Source organism: Lemur catta, chromosome 25, assembly GCF_020740605.2.
Source record: "Lemur catta isolate mLemCat1 chromosome 25, mLemCat1.pri, whole genome shotgun sequence".
In the NCBI taxonomy this organism is placed as follows: Eukaryota; Metazoa; Chordata; class Mammalia; order Primates; family Lemuridae; genus Lemur; species Lemur catta.
The window spans coordinates 1,075,093-1,098,789 of record NC_059152.1 but is presented as its reverse complement, the minus strand read 5'-3'; the positions used below and the strand labels follow the sequence as shown (position 1 = coordinate 1,098,789).

The window sequence follows — 23,697 nt, the reverse complement described above, 5'->3', positions numbered from 1 at the left end:
GAAAAATATCAAGGTCACGTTGAAATGCTCTGTTTAGTCATTCTGGTTTGATGCCATTTATCGAATCCTCTTATGTATTCCCTACCATTTCATATCCCTGGTGGATTTAGATAGGAATGAGCTTTCATGCTCATTACAGAGAACTTGTTTTTTCCTATCTGTAATTACTCAGTCTCCCCATTTGAGTCCGGTCTTCATGATAGTATTTATTTTTCTGTTTCTGATTTTAGAGTGCATGCATGAAATAAAATGCTGAAGCCTCAGGGAGTTGGCTTTCTCTCTGTGTGTGACCTCTGACAGGTTAGGTTGGCTGTGATCGCGGTTTAGCCTCAAGAATGTATTTTCTCCTTCTCCGCTCTCAGTCCCTGTAGGAGGCGCTTCTGATCCTCCCAGCACAGCCTGGGCGGCTGCTACTGGCTTTGCTGACTTTCAGTGAAAAGGAAACAGTTTCCAGTGGGGGATACTTTGTAAAAAAAACGTCTCCTCTGTGATGAAGTCACTGATTGGCCAAAGCTCTCGTCGCACCATCAGCCATCTCTGTTGGCTGTAACAGCCTGGGATGTTGCTATTTAATTATTTAAACAACATAAATGGGCAATCGTTTTATACATTATCTGATTTGCTTCTCAAAGAAACATTATGAAGTTTTGACCTTAGCCTCGATTTTATAGGGGAGGAATCTGAGACTCACAAAAGCCCATGGCTTGCCTGTGGTCACACAGTTAGACTTCTGGTCCCTAAGTCAGTGCTTTTGACTCCATTTCCCACCTCTACTGTTGTCCTGGTAAGGAAGTAATTCGTATCTGAAAACTAAATGGATGAACTGTGGAAATTGAGCTATCAAGGCCACGCCCTGGAATGTGTCCTGCGTTTGTTTCAAAGCACCAAATATTTGACTTCTGTGAAAACAGTGCCAAGGTAAATTAGGCAGAACCGGAGACAGGAACTTATACACACACCTATATATTAGTGGCAATTTCAGATGTTTGAGTTTCTCTGTGCAATAGAAATGGGAAAAACATTTGTCAGGCCAAGACAAATAGTACATGCTGATAGAAGACTTTGCCTTGGTTCTGACTCACTCACGGGAGAACATGCCCTTTGACATGACTTTTTGATTATGAGGAGAGATTTAACCCTACTAACCATGCCCCAAACAAACCTCCACGCTCCCTGGCTTTCAGAACAGGATACTTGCTTAAATTTCCCTTTGTTTCTCTGATCCCTTTACTGAAAGACTGGTAGCTTTCTACGTCTTATTCTATTAAATCTAAATTCTTATGCTTGATTTTCAAGGGTTTTCATAATCTCACCCATCCCAGCCACCCAAATTTGTCTCCCACTCCTCTAATAGAATCCTTTCACCCTAGTAAGGTTAGATTTCCCTACTGTCCGTTAAACATATTTCTTTCTGCTGTATCTTTTCTTATGTTGTGTTCTTCATGCGCCCTTTCCTCTCTTTTTGGAACCTAAATTCTATATATTCACCAAGGCGCAGCTCAAATCCCACCAGCATCACTTACTTTTCTCCTCCTTTGAACTCCTTACTGCTGAGAATTTGTACCAAAACACATCTGAGCACTTTTGTGTGGCAGGACAGTGTCTGTGTTCAACGAATGCTTCACCCCTTACTCTTACCGAGAGAGGGAACTGACGCTGGCAAGAGAGGTCTGTTTACCTTTGAGGAGTTCCCACCCGGACAAACATAATGAAGATCCAGAATCATCCTCTCCCTTCAGGGGTGGAGTCAAAATTGGGACTCCTTGGACACAGGGGTAAAGGTGGCCCTACCTCCTAGACCCTGGCCACGAAGGATGACACTGGACACACACAAAAAAGCCAGAACTCTGGGGAGAGGGAAGAAACGAGAGAGACCTCAGGATGCCCAGCAGGGAAAGGATACGGCACCGGCTGACCGGAAAGAATGAAGACACGTATGTATGTTGTTTTTCTGACTCACTATATTGTGACCAATCACAGGGTTACTATGTTTACTAAGATCTTTACGAGGATTTACCTGGTTTATAACTCTTCAGTTATTTATAAGGACAGCCAAACCTTGTCTCTTTTTGTCTAATATCATAAATTTTCCCCATATAAGTTATTGGACAACTCGATTTCGGTATACATGACATTAAGAATTTAAATTGTACAGTTTTATGAGTTGTGACTCATGCATATGCACCTGAAACTAATCAAGAAAAGGAGCATCCGGCCGGGCGCGGTGGCTCACGCCTGTAATCCCAGCACTCTGGGAGGCTGAGGCGGGAGGATCGCTCGAGGTCAGGAGTTCGAGACCAGCCTGAGCAAGAGTGAGACCCCCCCTCTCTACTAAAAATAGAAAGAAATGATCTGGACAGCTAAAAATATATATAGAAAAAATTAGCCGGGCATGGTGGCGCATGCCTGTAGTCCCAGCTACTTGGGAGGCTGAGGCAGGAGGATCGCTTGAGGCCAGGAGTTTGAGGTTGCTGTGAGCGAGGCTGACGCCACGGCACTCTAGCCTGGGCACCAGAGTGAGACTGTCTCGAAAGAAAGAAAGAAAGAAAGGAAGGAAGGAAGGAAGGAAAGAAAGAAAGAAAGAAAGAAAGAAGGAAGGAAGGAAGGAAGGAAGGAAGGAAGGAAGGAAGGAAGAAAGAAAGAAAGAAAGAAAGAAAGGAAAGAAAAAAGGAAAGAAAGAAAGGAAAGAAAGAAAGAGAGAGAGAGAGAAAGAAAGAAAAGAAAGAAAGAAAGAGAAAGAAAGAAAGAAAGAAAGAGAGAGAGAGAGAGAGAGAGAGAGAAAGAAAGAAAGAAAGAAAGAAAGAAGAAAGAAAAGGAGCATCCATCACCCCCAGTTTCTTTGTGCCAGTCCCTTCCTTACCATGCCTTCTCGTCCCTTCACCAGGCCGCAAATGATCTGTGTTCTGTCCCGTCCTCCCCGACACCCTAGTGTTTTGTCCAGTGTCTGGCATGACATGGTCGCACAAAACGGAAGCGCATCACATCTGTGTCGAATTAAATGACTTCTCTCCTCTGGATATAGATCTGGGAATCTCAAGCTCTCAGCCCGGGACTGTCAGGACCCCCCTAAAGGCCACAGGCTGTGATCTGCACCCCCAGCCCAGCACTGCGCTCACCTCCCCTCTTCTCAACCTGACGGGCTCGTGGGGTGGGGGACCCCAGGGGACCCCGGAGCCGGACGGGCAGGGAGCCTGGAACCGGAGACTGACGGCGGCAAATCACAGGTGAGGTTTAAGGGAAAAGGAAGGACCCCGCCAAGACTAGCTGGTCCAGGGGGGACCAGACATCCGAAGCTGCCAGAAGGCGCCGGAAGGGACCTGTCGCCGCGGCGCAGGGCCGGGGACCCCGGTGCGCAGAGCGGGGCGAGCGGCGACGGGGGCGCGCGGGGGCGCGGCCGCGGCGGGAGGCGATTGGACGAGCGGGAAGATGCGGAGTCCCCGTTGCCATGGCAGCGCCCGGACGCAGTCGGCCTGGCAGGAAGGACGAGCTCCGCGTCCCGCCGGCTCCGCGCGGTCCCCGCGTCCGTCCCGCAGGCCCTGCCGACGTGTCAGCCGGGAACGGCCGAGACCTTCGCCGCCCCGCCCCGCCCCGCGTCGCCCCCGCCCCCTCCCCGCCCCCCGGCCCGCCCCCGGCCCGCCCGTCCCCCCCCCGCGTCGCCGGCGCGGGGACACAACATGGCTGCGGCGTCCGCGCTGCTGCTCTGGCTGCTCGCGGCCGGGGCGCCGTGGCGGGTGCGGGGCCAGCGGGAGCCGGGCGGCGGCCGGCGCTTCTCGGAGCACAAGCTGTGCGGGGACGGCGAGTGCAGCAGTGAGTGCGGGCGGCCGGTGCGGGGGTCGCGGCCCGGCGGGCGGGGCGCGGGCAGGGGCAGCCCCGGGTCCCCGCGTCGGGCGCTGCGGCTGCGCCCCCACTTGTTGCAGCGCTTCCTTTTTCCCCTGCCGGGGCGGGGGCTTGCGGGGGCTTGCGGGGGCGGCCCCGGTGTCCCCATCCCCGGATCGGCGCGGGCTCCCGGGTAGACGCGGCTGCGCGCCGCCCTCGGCCGCCCCCGCCGCGGGGATCGGGGGGCGCAGGACCCGCAGCCGCGTGCGGGCCGGGCCGGGCCGGGTGGGCTCCCCGCGGGGCTCCCCGGGGTTCGGCCTCGCGCCCGGTTTTGAACCGGATCGGAGCTCAGGTCCGGGACAACCCGAGTCCGGGCGCGCGGTGTGGCCCGGGGTCTCCGCGGGGTCCGCTCAGCCGCGTCGTCTCCGCGCGGAGCCCCCGAGACGCCGGGCAGGGCCGGGCAGCGCGAGGCCAAAACCTGCGCCCTCCGAAGGCCGAGGGTCTCCTGGGACCCGCAGCCTCTGCCGAGCGCAGGAAGCGGAATCTCTCCCCGGTCCGGGCTTGGGACCGCGCGTGGGGAGGCCACAGGGCTGCGGACGCAGATGAAGACGGTTATCACAGCAATAATGATAAATGCTCCAAGGGTGTCACAAGCCTAGACCAGCTTTAGCCGTAGCTGTTTGTGGCGTTGGAACCTCGTCCCCAGTGTCTGTCTGACCAGGGCCGGCCCTGTGGCCTCCCCGCCTGTCCCGGGTAACCGTGTAACCTACTGACACCCGCGGGTTGTTCACACAGTGTGAGCGAGACGTAGAGGCCAAGAAGCCTGCAGTTCAGTTACTTATATTCCAATTGGTGTTCTCAAAAACCAGTCTCATAATTTGAAGCATTTGTATCAATACAGTTTGTATCAATACAATATTTAATGGTGTATCAATCACCACTAAAGAAAAGAAAGGGGGTGATCTTCGTGTTAAGCTGTTCCTGGAGGTAGCCAGCCCTATGGCTGCTGTCAATAAATACTGCAAGGCCGGGCGCGGTGGCTCACGCCTGTAATCCTAGCACTCTGGGAGGCCGAGGCAGGAGGATCGCTGGAGGTCAGGAGTTCGAGACCAGCCTAAGCAAGAGTGAGACCCCCATCTCTACTAAAAAATAGAAAGAAATGATCTGGACAGCTAAAAATATACAGAAAAAATTAGCCGGGCATGGTGGCGCATGCCTGTAGTCCCAGCTACTCGGGAGGCTGAGGCAGGAGGATCACTTGAGCCCAGGAATTTGAGGTTGCTGTGAGCGAGGCTGACGCCACAGCACTCTAGCCCGGGCAACAGAGCGAGACTCTGTCTCAAAAAAATAAATAAATAAATACTGCAAAAGTGGAGCAACTGCCGTGATTTTTCCCTTCAGTTTTCTTGGAGCAAAACCAGGGATTTATCCATTTGCCATTGGATAGGGCGAAATATTTGCTCCTCTTTGCTTTCGAGCTCTGACCTCCCAGGGTTCTTCAAAACAAGTTACCTGGAGAATCACATCCCTGATGCTTCCCTAGTACTGAGACAGGGTGTTCGAAGAGCTCAGAGCCGTAACATAACTTGAGAAGTGGTGTGTATCCAAACAGGTGTAACCAAACACGCAACAGCAGGAGCAAGGGCTGGGTCCGTGTTGTGTTTATTAAGGTGTGTGTGTGAGGTGTCCTTATGTGCTTTCCAGATAGCTGTTCCTCAGTGAGCATTATGTTGTCATCTGATGTATTATGACAGATCCTCAATGATCTCTTTTGGGGGAGCAAGGGAAACATGGCTGTTCCCAGTGCTGATGGAATTCCCAACCTTAACTTGCCCATCACCTTCAACCTTCCTCTCACCCAATTATATGTGAATTAGGGGGCTGACATATTTGAAAAGAATCAGATTTTAGCTTTGGAAAACAAATAACCCCCTCCAAATCTGTATGTTTTTTTCCCTCAAAGATGTATTTAAAGATACGTCTTTATGTATTTGATTGCTAATTGGCTTTTAGAAAAAGTGTTATTTCCATTTCATCCTTCTTCGTTTTTGCTATTTAAATGCACTTATTGTCCATTTCATCTTACATCAGACACTGTGTGTTTGGTCAACGAAAAGAAAAATACCGCTTCTACCAGTTGCTAGATCTAGTGTGATTTAAGTCCTGCGTTTTAAAAGGATGAAGGTAACCAGTACTGACCTACTCTCATAGCTCCGTTTGGTCCCTGCTACATGAGATATCCATTTTTGATTTTGTTTATATAAAAATATAAACATGGGTATTTTTTCCTTGGTTTTGAAGCCTTCTGAATGTTGGATCCAGTCAACATTAGTTACTTATAGAAAATACTGCCTTGTGATGTGTTTGGATCAATAATAGAGTATGATACATAATATCCTTTCCCATTAATTTACCCAGATACTGTACAGAGAGCACGACTTGGCTGCAAATGAAATTGACAGTGTTTACTGCTGCCCAGTAGCAGTTCCAGCCACTTAGAGGTAGCACCTTTGAGTGGTTAGTCCAAGTTAATCGGCCCCCCGGGGGTTCCTCGGTGCTCTTCCTGGTTCCCTATTACCTCTGCACGTAGCCGTGCTCACGCTAGTCAGCACCTGTGCTTGAATTTACCCACTTGCAAGATGCAGCTTTTTATGATGATGAAACAGAAAAGACTGAGGACTAGAAGGTCAGAGAGGAAGCCAAGAGTTTCCCTTGAGAATAGCCGCGTGTGGCGGTAGACACATTCGCTTTCTGTTTCTCCGTATTATCCACCGAGAAAAACAGGGACGTTGTCCTTTCTCCTGTCTACTTGCAGGGGATGTTGTGATTTATAGCAACAAAGCTCTAAGGATTTTATGTACTTTAAACATGGGAATTAAAAGTGCTTCCAGAGAATACTGGGAAAACTTGATTGTTATTAACAACAGAATTCTTGTATTTCCTGATAAGTCAGTATGGATGGTGAAAGCTGAATCCTCATATCTGTTTTTTGGTTTTTTTCTTCCTATATATATATACAGTGTTAATGTACCGGGGTGAAGCTCTAGAAGATTTCACAGGCCCGGACTGTCGTTTTGTGAGTTTTAAAAAAGGTGACCCTGTGTATGTCTACTATAAACTGGCAGGGAGAGGGCCTGAAGTTTGGGCTGGAAGCGTAAGTACAACTTTGACATACTTTATTCGCTTTCTTTTTATTGGCTTGTTTAGCACTGGAGATTTAAATATGTTTTCTGAGAGTCTTTGATGGGGTTAACATGTCTTCTTTCCTAGACTGTGAAAAAAGAAGATGACCCTGTGTCCCTAGCGGGCCCTGGGCCTGCAGACAGCAGGGACTTAGCAGAGGTTTCTGAAACAACAGAACTGATTCTAGCTATTGCCCCTGAGCACCAGTTTCTAGGATGTTCCATATGTACCAAAGGTTGAAATGGTGAAAACCTGAATATTCCTTGACCTCTTTGCTTTAAAATGGATTCATGGGAGTTAGACTTAATCCCATAAACTATATGTGAGACAGTGTTTCAGGCGTGCAAGTTAAAAGTTGATTTTTCATGTATTTCCTTTCTTCTATATTATTATTTATGAAAAAGTGGCAGTCTTGGGAACAATCATCTCTACGTTACTAGTCTGTTCAAAAAACCAAAAATGTTGTGTTTACTGGGTGCTTTCTTGTTTGTTTTTTTGTTTGCAACTTTTGGGTCTTCCTTTTTTCTGACTTTCAGATACCTGTGTCTGGAGGTTCTCCCAGGGGCCCATTTCTGGCTGGTTTCATGGGTGCTTTGATATCAGACATGGCAGCCAATGCCTGAGTCATGCTTTGATGTTGTTAAAGAGGAGATTCATTAGGAATAACCTGACTGAGAGGCTCTTCTTATGAGTTATTGTCCTTTCCTTGTTGGAGCGTGTGACGTGTGGACTTTTATCCATTTAAGGTAGTGAGGGTCCTTGATGTCCCTTAGGATTGTCCCAACTTAGAGAAATACCCAGTCCCAACTGTGAAAACTTTCCATAAAGCACCGAGTGAACAAACAACAGAAAAACAAGGCGTGAGAAATCCCTCTGGGAAAAACAGATTCATTTTGTTGGTATCCCAGATTCCTAGGGAGCGACCTTGAGAAACGGCAGCTGGTCAAGTGCAAACCTCACCCCGTACAAAGACGAACCTATTCTGTTTCTTTCAAGTTTACCAAATGAGATTTCTTTGTTTTTTTTTTTTTTTTTAGCAATTTATTGATTTTTTAAAATTTTTTATTTATTTATTTTTTATTATTTCAGCATATTATGGGGGTACATAAGTTCAGGTTACGTAGATTGCCCTTGCCCCCCACCCAAGTCAGAGCTTCAAGCGTGTCCATCCCCCAGACAGTGCACATCGCACCCATTACGTGTGTGTACACCCATGCCCTCCCCCCCCACATCTACCCGACACCCGATTAATGTCATTCCTGAATGTGAAATGAGATTTCTTCATAATCTTCATCTTGGAAATCTTTTCCCACATCCTTAGGCCGCATTTTTCACAGAGCAGTTTTTTCCCCCTCCTCGTCTTTGAGCATCTGGATAAAATGAACTTGACTCAAGGCTTTCTCTCCTGCCCACACTTTGGCTCGTGACACTGTTTGCCTCTGGGTAGCGGGTCGGTCTCTCTGGGTCTCAGCTCTCACCCTGCTCTCAGCACCCAGCCGGGAGGGACCTTTGCCGTCTGATGACTGTTTAGGTGGCACTTTGTTTGCACTGCTCACGTGGCGTTTGTTTGACTGTTTTGTAACTGCGGTTAGTTTGTGTGCTGTGCTGGCTCCTGCAAAGTCAAACACCCTTTAATGGAAGGGCCCATGTCTCTCTCACTCGTCTTCCTTCTGAGTGATTCCTTACAGGGCGGTGGCTCTTGCTTGTTTGTCCTGATGCAGAATTTGTTCTCTGGAGGCCATACTCTTCCTCCCCGCCCCACCACACTAATCAGATCAACAGCGCCTCGGCACGGGTGACATACGGAAGCAGAGTTAGACATAAAGATTACTTCAGTCATGTGGGCCCACGATTCTGCAGCTTTTTTTTTTTTTTTTTTGTCAGATTGTAAGAAATGAGATACCACCCCGTGCATAAATACGGAGTTTTTATATGACCTACGGTCTCAGTTGACAAAGATTAAGCAAAGATAAATTTATAGTGTTTCTTTTCATCATACATCTCTGATGTCTTTCCCTTTTCCAGATTCTCCCTGAATAACATTTTCCTCGGAAGGCAAAAGTATATTTCCCCCCAGTCTCCCCTCTCATTGCATGGACGTTATACTCAGGGTATTGAAAACTCACTCTCCTTAGCTTTCAGAATGATTCTTCTTTCTATTTCTTAGTTTCCATTCTGCAGCCTTTTTTGATTTCCTAGAGTTTCAGACTTTATCTGCCCATAATGCCGGTTTTAGTGGCCCTGTCTTATCTAATCTTCGTGGCAGTATTCTACTACTGGAACTGGCTCTCAGATAGTTTCCAAATGTAACAAGAGCACTTGTGAATGGGGATATTTTACAAATTAGCGATAAGATGGCCTTTTGTTCGTTTTGTGCGTTTCATTTACGTGTCAGTCTCCTTGAATGATTAGGGAGAAATCTACATACAGCTCCCTTTGAGATAGTAGCTACTGTTAGTGCTGAAAATGAATAGGATTGTTTTCTGTGGAGGTTTCACTTTGCATGAAACTGAAGTTTGGTGTGTAGATTAGCACGTATTACATTGTATTTTGATTCTGTCCCCAAATACATCTAAAGGTCGTTTTTGAAAAAGCCAGTATAGCACATACTTGTCAGTAAACACAGTTGACACTTGAACAAGGGTCCACCTATGTATGGAATTTACTCAATAAATATATTGAAAAATTTTTTGGAGATTTGCCACAATTTGGAAAAACTCACAGACTAGCCTAGAAATATGGAAAAAATTAAGAAAAAGCTATGCCATGAACACATAAAATATATGTAGATAGATACTGGTCTATTTGTATCACTTACTACTATAAAATATACATATATCTATTATAAAGAGTTAAAATTCATTAAAACTTACACACATGTACGTTTGCAGACCGTGCATGGTGCCATTTGCAGTGGAGAGAAATGTAAACAAACAGTGATGCAGTATTAAACCATAACTGCATGAAATTAACCATAGTACATGCTGTGTGACTGTAATCATTTTACAGCCCTCTCCTGTTGCTATTGCAGTGAGCTCAAGTGTCACCGGTATCTGCTTAAAACACCGTGTGACACTGAGCTTGTATCACAATAAAAAGTGACCTCCTGCAGTTCCTGTGTACGATTACAAAGGGCCACATTTAGGGACCTGTAGGGCCACGTGCATCCTTGAGGCTGCGGGTTCCCCACGCCTGGACAGTAGGCTATTAGTAGTTAAATTTTGGGGGAGTCGAAAGTTATATGCGGATTTTCACCTGCACCCCACCTCCTGCGTTGTTCAAGAGTCAGCTGTATTTGCCTTTTGTTGTAGTGGCTGTACATTTCGGAAATTTTGTATTTTTTTTTACTTATTACAGGGCTGTTGTTTCTTGTTTAACAAAGACTTATAAGTACTGGTTTATGAGCAATGCTATGAAATGCGCAGGTAAATTCTTACTAGAGGTTATTTGGAATTGCATTTCTCACCAGCTTTGATTTGTACAGTTTAATCATATAATGTACGATAATCTTCTCTTATACAGATCTTTTATCTGTTTCTAAGCCCTCACTTTATGTTAGCACTTCAATGGTTTTAGAAACATTGGCTCAATAATATTCTGTACTTAATTTGTATTGGAATAATAATCGCAGCGTAATTGTAATAGCAACTGTGTATCTCTCTTTGTTGTATCTACCTACCTGTATATTTGTATATTTCCTGTTAGTACTAAAAATCTCTCATTTATATTTCTTATATAGAATTTGATTGACGTTTGTCCATTTTGCCCATTCTCTCTTGCAGGTTGGGCGTATTTTTGGATATTTTCCAAAGGATTTAATCCAGGTAATCCACGAATATACCAAAGAAGAGCTACAAGTTCCAACAGATGTAAGTTGCGGATGTCTTTTCTGTTCTTAGATATAAATTGGCTGATAAAGGACTGCCTCATAAAAAAAGAAAGAAAAATTTGAAAAGAATTTAAAGGAGATGCTGTCGTGATCTGATAGTCATCTAATGTATTGAGGCAGATGTTCTTACACAAGGCTGTATACTCATACAGGACATTTCTTTGCTCTGAAAAGTTAAGAGTTCATTATCTTTCTATTTGGTTATTAAATTTAAGAGTTCAATAATTGCATTTTACAAGCAAAAGGAGAAAGTGTCCTGATTTGAAAACTGCTCATTGAATAGCCATTAGACATTTTAAACACATGGAAATCAGGTAAAATTAGTCAAACTCATTTTGCACTGGGCCAGACATATCAACTTACAAGGGTTTTCTTACCGACTTCAAGAACTATAGTGATGGCACACATGTGGAAAAGAGAACCTGAGAGTTTCGGGTGAGGTCGATAAAGCATTTTTCTGCGGTGCCCTGACTTAAAGTGGTTTTGTGACTAAAAGGATTTTGTGTTCTGGAATCCTCATTCCAGCTGACGATTTTCTGGAGTTTTAAAATTTGTAGTAATGGCTGCCAGCCTCCATTTAGAAATTCTGAGTAGCTTTTTGGAGTCTCTGCAGAGCTGCTGGGCTCAGGCAGCTCTTGGAGGGGACTGGCGGAACGGATGCAGTCGCCGAGCTGTTGCTATTCTTAAGATTTCTGGATAATCCCGGGGGCCATAAAGTCAGCCCTGTTGCCCGTCTGGCCTCACTCCTGACGCAGAGATTGCCGGCGACGTCAGCGTGAGACGGCAGCTTGCTGGTCACCAAGCCCTGACCAGCGGCTTCCGTCTTCTCGTTGCTCCTCCACCGCCCGTGTCCTCGACACCAAGGAAATGGCTCGGGGACGCGGGCGATGGAGAGAGGAGACCGTTAATCCCCACGACGCTGGACAGGTCTTCCCAGAAGATGGCGGAAGCTCAGTTGGGAGAAGGAAAGTGTCTTTGTTGGTTTTGTAGCTTTTCCCTCCGTTCATGACTCTTTGTGTGCCAGTCTGCGTGCCAGTGGAGGAGGCAAGACTGTAGACTTACAGGTGGTCCCGAGAGCAGATCCTGGGGACTGCCTGGACCCTGATCTAGAGTAAGGTGTGCGCCTCCCCGAATCCCGTGTTCAGGTTGTCCTTGTGGCAGGAACAAAGTGGGGAGCCCCTGTGACATCGTTCTCTGTCCCTTTACACTTTTACTTCCCTTGCACCTGCATCCCAAGAAGATGCTCCTTCAGTTGATTTCTCTTTCCAAATCCAAGGAAGATACGAGCCAGAAATCCACATAGACTTAGAACGTGACAGCCAGGCGAGTCTCCCTGTGTCTAGCTGGGTGAGCAGAGACGTGTGCACACGGGGCGCGGCCGTGGAGGAGCTGGGTGGTCTCTCGGCCTCTCCCGGATGGGGTGTTAGGAAGTGAGTTCCCAGGACGTCAGGCGTAGACATCGAGCGCTGGGGAACCCAATAAATGACACCCTGCTTTTCCCCACGTGTGCCCCAAACAAATCGAGAAACCCAGGAGTCAGGCAGGTAGAGACCAAAATGTCACCGTTGTTGACTGATAAAGCCATTTGGAGAATACGATTCAAGTGTGCAGAAATGATGGCCTAACGTTGCAGTCTACATAAACAGACTTTCCCAGCCACAGACGGACCTAGGCAACCGGGGCCTCCCCAGTGGGGACCGTCCCTACGAAACCAACAGCATGGAGGGACAGAGTATGCGTTTTCCTTCTGGCAGGTCCCAAACAGAAAAGAGGGATAGGGCTGAGGGAACCCACCAACCCCATGGTTCCTTCCTTCCCTGGGGAAGGGAGAGTGAAGGGAAGCCGGGACCGGTACCCGGGCGGGAAAGGGGGCTCCTGCCTCCCACGCACCCCCCGATAGCCAAGAACAGCCATTGCCCAAGGTTGACGCAAACGCCCCTCTAGCGCCAAACGTGCATTTGAGACTATCTCTATCATTAGTACGGCTGCGAGTTTGCTCTTGTGACACTTGGTTAGTGGCTCACTAATGTGTTTCTTTCTCTTACAGGAAACAGATTTTGTGTGTTTTGATGGAGGAAGGGACGATTTCGATAATTATAACGTAGAAGAACTCTTGGGGTTTTTGGAACTGTACGATTCTGCCGCTGGGGATTCTGCGAAAGCCGCAGAAGAGACCGAAGGTGTGGAACAACCTCCCGGAGGATCTGAGGAAAGCGGGGCTGAGCCGGGGGCAGCCGAGCCAGCGGGAAGCGAAGGTGTGTCCTCAGGGAACACCGAGGGCCTGGAGGAAGCGTTCCTGGCCCAGGAGAACCGCGCCCAGGCGGGCAGCCAAGCGGGAGCCGCGCGGGGAGGGCAGCCTCCGCCGGAGCCTGTTGACCAGACGCTGCAGGGGAGACTAACAGGGGCAGAAAGTGAAAACAGAAGCGGCAGCGGCTCTCCCGTCTCAGCTGAGCAGGGGAAGACGGACGCGTACAAGCTTCTGAAAACAGAAATGACTCTAGACTTGAAAACCAAGTTCGGCTCCACCGCCGACGTGCTGGTGTCGGACGAGGAGACGACCAGCCTGGTGACTTCTCTAGAAGACGATTTCGACGAGGACTTGGACGCCGCGTACTACGCGGTCGAGGAGGAGGAGGAGGAGAACCAGGAGGACCTTGAGCAGCTGCCGCTGCTGAGCTTCGTGAGCGGAGGAGACTCGGGAAGGCCAGCGAGGCCGGGAGCTGAGAAATACTCCCCCGACAACGAGGAGCGGAATGCAAACGAAAAGGACGAGCTTGAGGGACTCGTGCCCCCGGGCGTCAAAAGTGATGATGCAAATATTCTAACAACCTGGGGGGACACGATCTTTTCCATTGTCACAGGAGGGGAAGAAAAGACAGGTGTGGTGGATTCGGAGAGTTCCGATTCGGAGGAAGAAAAGGAGGACGAGGACGCGTCAGTCCCAGGCAGCAGACGGGACAAACCACCAGTGACGGCAGACCACGCTGACCCTGACGGTGCAGACGACGGTCTTTTGACTGTAGACGTCCCCAAAACAAATAGTGACAGAGACCCAGAAGCGGACACCGAACTTCACAGTGAAGGAAAAGGGAGGAAAGTTCAGGAACCTGAGTGGAGCCCGGGACAAGACGAGACAGAATTAGAGGACGAGAAGCGGGACGGGGTGGCCGTGCACGGTTCCACTCAAAGCAGCGACCGCGACGCTTTGCCAGCTGCCGACGAGGGTGGAGACACAGCACCGTCAGCCTTCGGGGACAAAGACGACAACCCAGAAGTAGCAGCTATTCACATCTCAAAGGAAACGCACCCCGAAGACAAGCCCGCAGAGCAGACGCTGGAAGTGGGGTCGGGGGGTGGCCCTGTCCGCAGAGCCGAGGGGAACCAGACGGGCTCGGAGAAGATGACACCGGCGCACCTGGGTCCCGCAGCGCCCGCCGGGGACACACGGCCCGACACACCCGGAAACGCGGTGCGGGAAGCAGGCGCTTTGCCAGGGGGACCGAAGCCGCACAGGCTCTCCGTCGAGCCTCCCCGGGAGGCATCTGGAGAGGACCTGGCTCGCCAGACTCACAGCCAGCCGCGCTCGGCCAACCCGGGCAACACCGGTTCCCCAGGAGACCTGGAAGGAGAAGTTCCCGTGCCGGGGACAAATCTCTCCTGGCCACAAGAAGGGGCCGTGTCTGCTGTCGTCCCCGAGCCCTCGAGCGCGACCACGAGGCCATCCGAGGACGAGGGCAGGGAGGACCCGGCAGAGGAAGAGTTTGCGGGTCACAAGGCAGCGCGGGGCACGCAGGAACCAGGAGGAGCAGTGGCAGGAGCGGGTGTCGCTCCCGAAGCCCCCGCAGCAGAGGAGGAGGACGACGACCTCCCCGAGGAGCTGCTGGAGGACGAAAACGCCGCGAGCGCAAAGCAGGCGAAAGAGAGCGGCCCTGGGGGCCGGGCCGGGCAGGCGGACGGTCACCTGCAGATCCCCGAAAGCGCCGTTGTGGGGACCACCAGTCCTGATGCAGAAGACGAAGAAAGCAGACGAGAAGCCAGTGTGGCGGGCAGCGGAAGAAAGAGTGAAACTGCAGCCGCCGGGGTCGGCACAGCGGGCGGGGGACCAGCGAGTGTGGCCGGAGAAAAGGAGGGTCGCCCTCTGCCAGACGAGAAAGCACAGAGACCGCCTGAAGCGAGTGACTTTCCCGACCAGAGAAAGACTCAGACTCCAGAGTTGGGCGATGCGTCTCGGAACAAAGATTCTGATGACCCGAAAAAGGACAACTCCAGGGATCCCATGGAGACCTCGGGGCTGGCCGAGAAGCCGGGCGGAGAAGAGCTCTCGGGAGAGGACCGTGAGGACGCAGAGAAATCTGTGGACACAGAGAGCCGGGGCTCTGCTTCTGGGGAGCCTGAAGATGACCCGTCCCTCTGGACCCCACAGACGACGGCAGAGCCAGCACCGGGTGACAAGAGGGACGACCTGCCCATAATCAGCAGCTTCTTTCGAGAGCAGCAGTCTCTGCAGCGGTTCCAGAAGTACTTCGACGCCCACGAGCTGGAACTCCTGCTCCAAGAAATGTCCTTCAAGCTGAAGTCAGCGCAGCGGGACAGCCTGCCCTACAACGTGGAGAAAGTCCTCGATAAGGTCTTCCGGGCCTCCGAGTCTCACATCCTGGGTGTGGCGGAGAAAATGCTAGATGCTCGTGTGGCCCGGAATCGAGACGAGGGGATGCAGGACAGCAACGTGTTTGAAGAGTCTGCAGCGCTCGACGACATCCAAGACCTGGTCTATTTTGTCAGGTACAGGCACTCGGCGGAGGAGGAGGCGGCCCCGCTGGCGATGGCAGGCTGGGGCGAGACGGTGGCAGGTAAGGGACCCACCTGTGGCCTCCCGGAGACAGCTGGAGTGGCGGGGGTCGGGGTGGGGCTGGGGTTCGCCCAGGCGCCTCCCGTCGTATTTGCAAAGGTCTGTTCACAGTTTCCAGGGTGCCAAACGAGGGACCCACGTGTCCCTCCCTGCCTTCTTCCTTTTAGGCTGGAGCACGGAGCAGGATTTCTCACTGTTTCCCTTAGGACGGTGGAGACCGGTTAGCATTTTCAAAAGGAACCTTTATGCAAAGCTAAAGAGAAAACTATAAATGAGAAAGTGATGCACAGAGTAGACCTGTTGACACAGGACAGATGTCGTGTCGGGTTAGGAGGGGGCTCTGCTGGACGCAGCGTTTACGCCGTAAGAGAGCTGCTCTGCAGCCCAGCGTCGGCCGGCACGACTCCCACCTCGATGCCCTGCCCGTGTTCCTTCCCCCTCCAGCACGTGTCTCTCGTGGATGGCGTGTTCTTTCCCGCCTCCCGGGAGCCGTCACTGGCTGTGGTGAACCTCTCCCACACACGCGGGCCTTCTTGTTGACATTAATCAAGGAGGGAGTCAGGAGGAGGAGCCTTCTAACACAGTGCTTGTCACACACAGGCCACTCAGTAAATATTTGCCGAATTGACCCTGAGCAAATATCCTGACAGAAGCTTCCCGATTCCCAGTTCCATGTTCTGTTCCCTGTGCCCGGGCTCTTCAAACACACGTGTTTGCCCTGAGGGCGTACTGCAGATAACCATAACGCCTCAGGAAAATGGATCTCCCCAAAGTGCTCATGTTTCCAGAGAGTCAGTGCAGGGGAACATGTTTTGCATTTAATCGAAGCAGACGCATTTGGGATGAGAACGCAAAATTCAAATGCATTTTCAGGGTGAAATATGAGGCTGCAAAGAGGCTTATCTCTGCAGTGGGTCACGGTGGGCTGTGCCCCGAGCCCCTTAGGGACGGAGATGGGCTTGTTCTCTTGGGCTCGCAGACCTGCTGTGACGGTATTTGCAAGGCCCTTCAGCACGCTGCCTTGGCGTGGAATGCCCTTCTCTGTACCAGCTCGGTGAGAAGAGCATGCTCACGTATGAAGGGATCGTGTCGTTTCTATGTCGAACAGATGTTTCCCATTTCTGCTCTTGACTGCAGTTCCCTTTTGCACGTTTATCTGTGTGGGCGTGTGTTGGTTTGCCAAAGGCAGTTAAGTTATTGAAGTCCCTGCCATAAATATATTTGCTCATGAAATACTTCTTTGTAAATTTTATCACGTAGATTAGTCATCCTTCAAGTGGGATGAAAGAAACTGAAACTCTTATTTGCCTGCCTGGTGATACCCCGCAGGGTGCCTGGGCGTGGAGGGTGCTGTTGGGGTCCCCCGTGCTGTATTCGGGGGGCTGTGCTGGTCAGGGGGGTTAGCTGACAGGTAGTGCCAGCTCACTGCTTTCTTCTCACCTGCAGAGATGCAACCACCCCATGAAGATCATTTCTCACCAGAGAACATGGAAGAACTTAATATGCGGATTGTTGAAGAGCCCACCCAGTTGGACCAGCCCGTGACAAGGGACACAGGAGCCTCCGAAGTGTCACAGCAGTTGAATACTGAGAAAGATTTAGACCCAGGTAAAAGCTTGCTACTTTTTTTCTACAAAGTAATGACATAATCCTAAAGAAGACCTTCTAAAATTTGTTGCCAAAGGTAGGAAATAGAGGAGAGAATAATCCAGATATATGCTAGTTTAAGGGGAAAAAACAAAATCCCAGAGCTAATCGAGAAAAAAGCAGGGGTTAAGACAGATGTAGAGGCCGGGCACAGTGGCTCACGCCTGTAATCTCTGCACTTGGGGAGGCTGAAGTGGGAGGATCAGTGGAGGCCAGGAGGTTGAGACCAGCCTGGACTACATAGCAAGACCCCATCTCCACAAAAAATAGAAAAATTAGCCAGGCATGGTGGCACGTGCCTGTAGTCCCAGCTACACGGGAGGCTGAGGCAGGAGGATCGGTTGAGCCCAGCAGTTCATGGCTGCAGTCAGCTATGCTCACACCACTGTACTCTAGCCTGGGCGACAGAGCAAGACCTTGTCTCTAAAAACAAAAAATGTATATATGAAGAAAAGACGCCAGAGAAACTAACCTATAGACCAATGCTTGGCTGTCACTGGCTTGTACAAATTATTTTAATCTAAAATATTATTCTTAAAAGGACTTATGCTCTAAAATAGTAGTTTTCTACCAGACCAACAGTGTCAAGAATTCTGGGGGTGGGACCAGCAATCTGTGTCTTAACAAGCCCTCCAGGGAAGACTGACCTGAAGCAAGTCAGGATTGGAGAAGCACTGCTCTAAAACTCCCGAATTCTGTGTTTTCTCCCCACTTTCCCTCTTTTCCCTGAATAGAAGACAAAGTAATGCAGTTCATTTTTCCATTTGCTATTTGGACATGGTAAATAAAACTTTGTATAACCCAGGGAAGGCGTCCAGGGGTGTTCAGCCTACACGAGCCAGTTCAGGACTTCGCAGTGTGTAATGGCCCAGTGTAGACCAGCACTTGGGAGGAGTACCTCATCGCAGCGCACAGGGAACATCCAGTGGGAGATGAAAAAATGCTTTTAAAAATCGTTAAAAAGCAAACCCTAATAATGGTATCAACAGCTTGCTCATTTCCGTGTAGCCTCCTCTCATCGTACAGGAAATCAGAACAGCTAATTGTGTCGTTTTGTCTGTCCAAAATGGTGATGGTGACATGGTGATGTCATTACTGTTTTGTGTTTTTGAAGCTTGCGGTCTGGAAGATAGATACAGCCTTACTGTGTCCCCCTGCAGGGCTGGGTGGCACTGCACTCACACCCCACCCCCCGAGACACACACACACACACACACACACACACACACACACACGGTGTAGGAGAAGTCACAGCAGGGAGAGGCCTTCTGCCAACTGGAGAAGGAATGACCTCTCAGAGTGGCCCATGTTCCAGAGGACGTTGTATTCGTATAGAATGCATATATACACCTCTACACACCTTTAACTCAAAAAAGGTTCTGCTTGTTGGAGATAAGTCATGCATCCTTAAGGTTTGTTACTCTATGGCTCAGAAACTTTCAAGGTCAGGGACAGTTCTGCTTACAGAATTACAAACAGGTTTTTGCCCTGTCCTTTAAGTTCCACCTCAAAATGACTTGAACGACGTTTACAGGTGAATCTTCCCAAATGTCCCTTATTTGCATCTCAGGGACCGACCGAGGCGCTGACATGAAGTCAAATTCATGGATCAGTGGTGGATGGAATCTCAGGGGTGGGAGAGAACTTAGAGGCAACTAGTCCAACTTGTCACTACTTGCACGCTGGACTCCCAGATGTTTACAAAACCTGCCTCAGACTCATATAACTCACATGGAAACCCCCTCCCGACCACCCTGTCCTGTGGAAATCCTTTTAGGTGTAACTGGAGTCCTGCCTCTTGGACACAGCCTTGAAGCCAGTTTCCTATGTCGTCAACAACCCCCTTCAGTCCCTCTTGGCATTTACTGTACTCTGTTATGCAGCCATTATTCCTCCATTCAGTGAACAATTATTGAGCACCTGCAGGGTACCAGGTGCTGTGCCGAGCACTGGTGCATTCCACCTGCAGGTCTGCAAACCAAGGCTCCCTCTTCTTCATTCCTTGTTTTCCTGAAGTTTCTAGCACAGTGCATCACTAGCACTAACTGAACATTTGTTGGATATGACTGTGTCTATGCAGAGAAAGCATAAAATCCCGCTTTTCTCAATTCCCGTGAGGAGGTATCATTCCGATAGAGGCTATGTTGCCGGGGAGGTGCTGGAGGGGGCTGGCGGGGGTGGAGTGAGTTGGAGACGCATTCATTTTGTAATTGAAGGGTGTGGTGGCTCTAATTGGCATTCTGACTTTTTTTCTCTCTCTGTGCAATTATCTTAAAACCCCATATTCCAGGCAGAGTGACTAATATTTAGTGGGTCCTCAATAAATATTTAAAATGAATTTTTACTCTAAAGCATAAAATAAAATATTCATTTTCCTCTCCAATTTTAGGGCTAATGCCAACAGCAGGTGCTCCCGTTGATGCTGTTGATGCGAAAAAGCAACCAGAGATAAACGCCGAAGAGCCAGCCAGCGTCACGCCTTTGGAAAATGCAATCCTTCTAATATATTCATTCATGTTTTATTTAAGTAAGACGGTAAGTTTGACACATAGTTTCTTCACTAGAGTGTTATTACAGTTTTTAAGTTGATTTTGAGCGTGAGGTGAAGAACTTAAAGCGTGTTTATGAAAATGGCCCCTTATCCTTTGAAAGAGAGCCCCCGAAACGAGCTGCAGGTGTATGGCTTGGGGGGGGGCTCCTAGTTCAGCACATGCGGAGGGATTTGCTGCCTGTCGGCGCTGGGTGGGGGCATGTCAGGGCTGGGTGGTTCTTCCCGTCCGGGGACCTTCAGTTCTAGCTGGGAGATAAAGTCATTCACTGGAAATACAATATGGTGCAAGCAGAAGTACTGACGCGATGGTAGAACAGCATGTGGCATCAGTTGGTCCACTGTGGTGGCGGGACAATAGGAAAGGCCCCAAGTTAGCTGAGACGTGCTTTCAGCAGAGTCGGCGGATAGGTGAGAGCTTACCGTGTAGTCTGTGGTTGAATAGAAGGGCTGGGTCTCGGCAGGTGCAGTCAGACAGAAGAAATTACAGGTTCAGAGGAACGGAGGTGTGAGGGAAGGTTACTCCGGGAAGCCAGGGGAGCGTGAGTAGTTGGTGGCGTTGGAAGTGCGGAGCTGGGGGTGGGGGGTGGCCTGTTGGCGGGAAGGAGGCAGGGACAAGTCAGAAAGGAAGCCGTGTGCTGTGAGTGGTGTCAGACCGTTAATGGTGGGGACCCTTGGAAGGACATCAGCAGGAAAGGGATCGGTCAGATACGTTTCTTGGAAAGAGTGACTTATGGCAGACTATTCAGGTCTTTCTGGAGAGAGTCATGATCCAAATGAGACATTTAATCTACCTAGGAGCTTGCCTAAGCTTTTTAGGACTGAGCTCCCTCTTGGAGCACTTGTTGAAATTGGACTTTTTTGGTAAATTAAAGGAATGAGTCAACTTTTCAGAGGTTGGAAGCCAAGGTGCCCAGGAGCCGGGCAAGTCTCTTTTCCTTTGTTGCTTCTAGATTTTCACACCTAAGTAGTAAGGTCTGGCCCACTCATACTACAGAGAAAAATGTACCCATTTTTTTCTAGTACTTGTTTCCACTTTTTGCATCAGGTTTCTAATGCATTTGGAATTTATCCTTGGGAACAATGAGAAAAAGATCCACTTTTACCGTCTTCCATATGGCTTTCTAAATAGGCCAGTACTACTGACTAACGAGCCTGTTTTTCCCCACCTGACTTACCGTATCCCAAGTCTCCAGCGCAGCTGGGTCTGTTTCTGGATTGTTCTACCCTGCCCTCCTGCCTGTTCTTGCTCGATTGCTCCTGCCTGTTCTTGCTCGATTGCTCCTCCGAGCTGGCTTCATGCTCAGCCTGAAGATACACCTTTACCGATCTAACAATCGCATTTTTCCCCTCAGGTTAAATGTCCCCAGTTTGTTCAACTTTTAGAACATGATTTCTAGCCTATTCATCATCCTTGTCCTTTGCCACCGGCCAGACAACCTTACAACGTGGCCAGGTACCTGGGGTCCCGGCTACCGGGACGGTGGCTTGAGCCCAGGGGTTGAAGTCCAGCCTGGGCAACACGGGGAGACTCACATTTCTTTAAAAAAAAAAAAAAAAGAAGAAAGAAAAAAAAAAAAACAACAACGTGTTACCCAGACTGAACCCACTGACACAGGCGCGACACTGACGTCGCTGCTTAGCATAAGGCTCGTGTCAGGGTGTGAGCGAGAACGAGGCCGCCGGAGCGGCGGGAGACCCGGAAGCGGAAGCGGAGGGGCGAGGCGGGGACGCGCGCGGGAGGCGGCGGCGCGGCCCGAGCGGGGTCCTTCGCGGGGAGGGTCCTGCCTGGCTGGAGGGGCCGGGGCCTGGCGTCTCCCGGCTCTGGGCGGGCACGAGAGGCCAGCCGTCCCCTCTCCCCACCCGCCTCCCATAGTCCTCCGCCAGGCAGCTTCCGGCTTCCTCACGCCGGGCCGGTGGACTACTTTGCAGGCCCCTCCCTCGCCTTAGATTCTTCCGCTCGGCTGGCCGCTCTCCGCTCCGCCCCACAGTTGGTTCCTTCCGCGCTGGCCCCGCCCCCGCGGGCCGGCGCCGTCGCACGTTGGCGTGCGCGCGGGGCGTGGCCTGATGACGTGTTCACAGGCCGCCGTGGGCGGAAAGCGCCGGCAGCTGGCGAAGGCCGAGTGTGCCCCTCCTGTCCGCCGCTTGTACCGGTCCGTTCCGCAGGGGGAAACCGGGACGGGGGCGTCCAGTGCCGTTCCGCCGGGAAGTTCCGCCGGGAAGCGCCGCCTCCGCCGCGCTGTCCCCACACCATGGACCCGGTTGCTGCCACTGTGCCTTCTCTCTCCGCCTCCCCGGGGGACGCGGAGCTTCTGGGCCCGCTGTCGGTTCTCTACGCAGCGTTCATAGCCAAGCTGCTGGAGGTGACGGCCCCCGTTTCCAGGGAGGGACCCGGCTCGGGCAGGCGGGTGGGCGGGTGCCGGGCAGAGGGGCCTCGCTGACCCACGGCGCGACGGGGCAGTGGGGCGTCAGCCCGCGGCGGGCGGGACGTGTCCGTGCCGTTTGGGGAGGCCGGCGAGAGCGTGTTTGAGAAGGCTTCGTCACGTGCCCGTCTTATGGCTGAGCTCGGGCGAAGTGACAGGCGCCTCGTCACGTCTTGGCGAGCGAGATGGAAACGGGCCCGCAGGTGTTGTCCCCGTGACCGCTGACCGGGGGGACCCCGCCGTCTCCAAGGAAACGTGCAGAATCAAGGCGTTGAGTTTTGTAGCAGACAGTTCAGAGTAGTTTATCCAGGCCGGTTATCAAGAACTCTCTGACTGTACTCAGCATTTGTTCTTTGTTTATGTAAGAACAGATTTAAGGTGTAAAATTTACGAGAAATGACACATTATTTGTGTTATTCGTTAGCACTCTGTTGGTTTTATTTGCAGCCATAAAAGTTGATTATGTGTATATTTACATTTTATGTCTTACGCGGTTTTTTAAATTGCAGCCAACTTATTTATCCAAGGAGAAGTACGACCCGGAAGGATTCTGGCGTGTTTTAGGCAACGTGATGTGGCAGGGCCTGTTGCAAACTGGAACTATGTCCTCAACTTAAAGACATTTAGATTCATAATATTAATACTTAAAAACCCTATGAGCCAAACAAGAAATATGAGACCCCCAATATCCTATCTTTCATGAAGCGGTGGAAGCTATTGAAGATTTTTGAGGGAGTAGTTATCTGATAGAAGTTGGTTTAGAATTTGTATGGATAATTCTTTGTGACTGCTTAATTGTAAGTTCCTTTCAGGTTTCCCGTTATTTCTAACATGTCCATTTCAGATAGTTGCTACGTTGCCTGATGATGTTCAGCCTGGGCCTGATTTTTATGGGCTGCCATGGAAACCTGTACTTATCACTGCCTTCTTGGGAATTGTTTCATTTGCTGTTTTCTTCTGGAGAACTATCCTTGTTGTGAGTAAATTAAATTAACTTACGTTCATAAATGCAAGATCTGTTTTATAATCACTGGCCCTTTTATTTATTTTTTTAGTTACTAACATGAACACAAATTAATGCTTACGATTGAAGCTAATCTTGTAAAATAATTTAGCGTAATTTTTGTGTTGGTAAAAACTTAAGTGCACAAGACAACGTGTATAATCTCAGTGGGGAAACTTCAATCTGTAAATCCCTTATATCAAAACCTAAAAATTAAGAATTAAGTGGATGCATGTATATACACTGTTAGTAGAATTGGGAATTCTTATAACCATCCTGAAAAGTAGTTAAATAGTATATATCTGAAGCCTTAAAAATGGTCATATCCTTTTAGATAGT

General features: G+C 49.8%; 1 protein-coding gene across 7 annotated transcripts in view; it reads left to right on the top strand.

Annotated features, from left to right (window-relative positions):
• The first annotated feature begins 2,746 nt into the window (after nucleotides 1-2,746).
• MIA3 (MIA SH3 domain ER export factor 3) overlaps nucleotides 2,747-23,697 on the top strand; it is a 37,247-nt gene continuing 16,296 nt past the window's right edge. For 4 of the 7 annotated variants that reach the window (XM_045537079.1, XM_045537084.1, XM_045537081.1 and 1 more), the window contains exons 1-7: nucleotides 3,669-3,807; nucleotides 6,837-6,970; nucleotides 10,782-10,868; nucleotides 12,936-15,738; nucleotides 17,184-17,345; nucleotides 19,774-19,919; nucleotides 23,200-23,331. In XM_045537079.1, the coding sequence (XP_045393035.1) occupies nucleotides 3,675-3,807; nucleotides 6,837-6,970; nucleotides 10,782-10,868; nucleotides 12,936-15,738; nucleotides 17,184-17,345; nucleotides 19,774-19,919; nucleotides 23,200-23,331 (3,597 nt within the window). In that variant the 5' untranslated portion in view covers nucleotides 3,669-3,674. Of the gene's footprint in view, nucleotides 3,225-3,668; nucleotides 3,808-6,836; nucleotides 6,971-10,781; nucleotides 10,869-12,935; nucleotides 15,739-17,183; nucleotides 17,346-19,773; nucleotides 19,920-21,715; nucleotides 22,296-23,199; nucleotides 23,332-23,697 lie in introns of those variants that run through there. The other 3 variants (XM_045537080.1, XM_045537086.1, XM_045537083.1) reach the window with 3 other exon arrangements.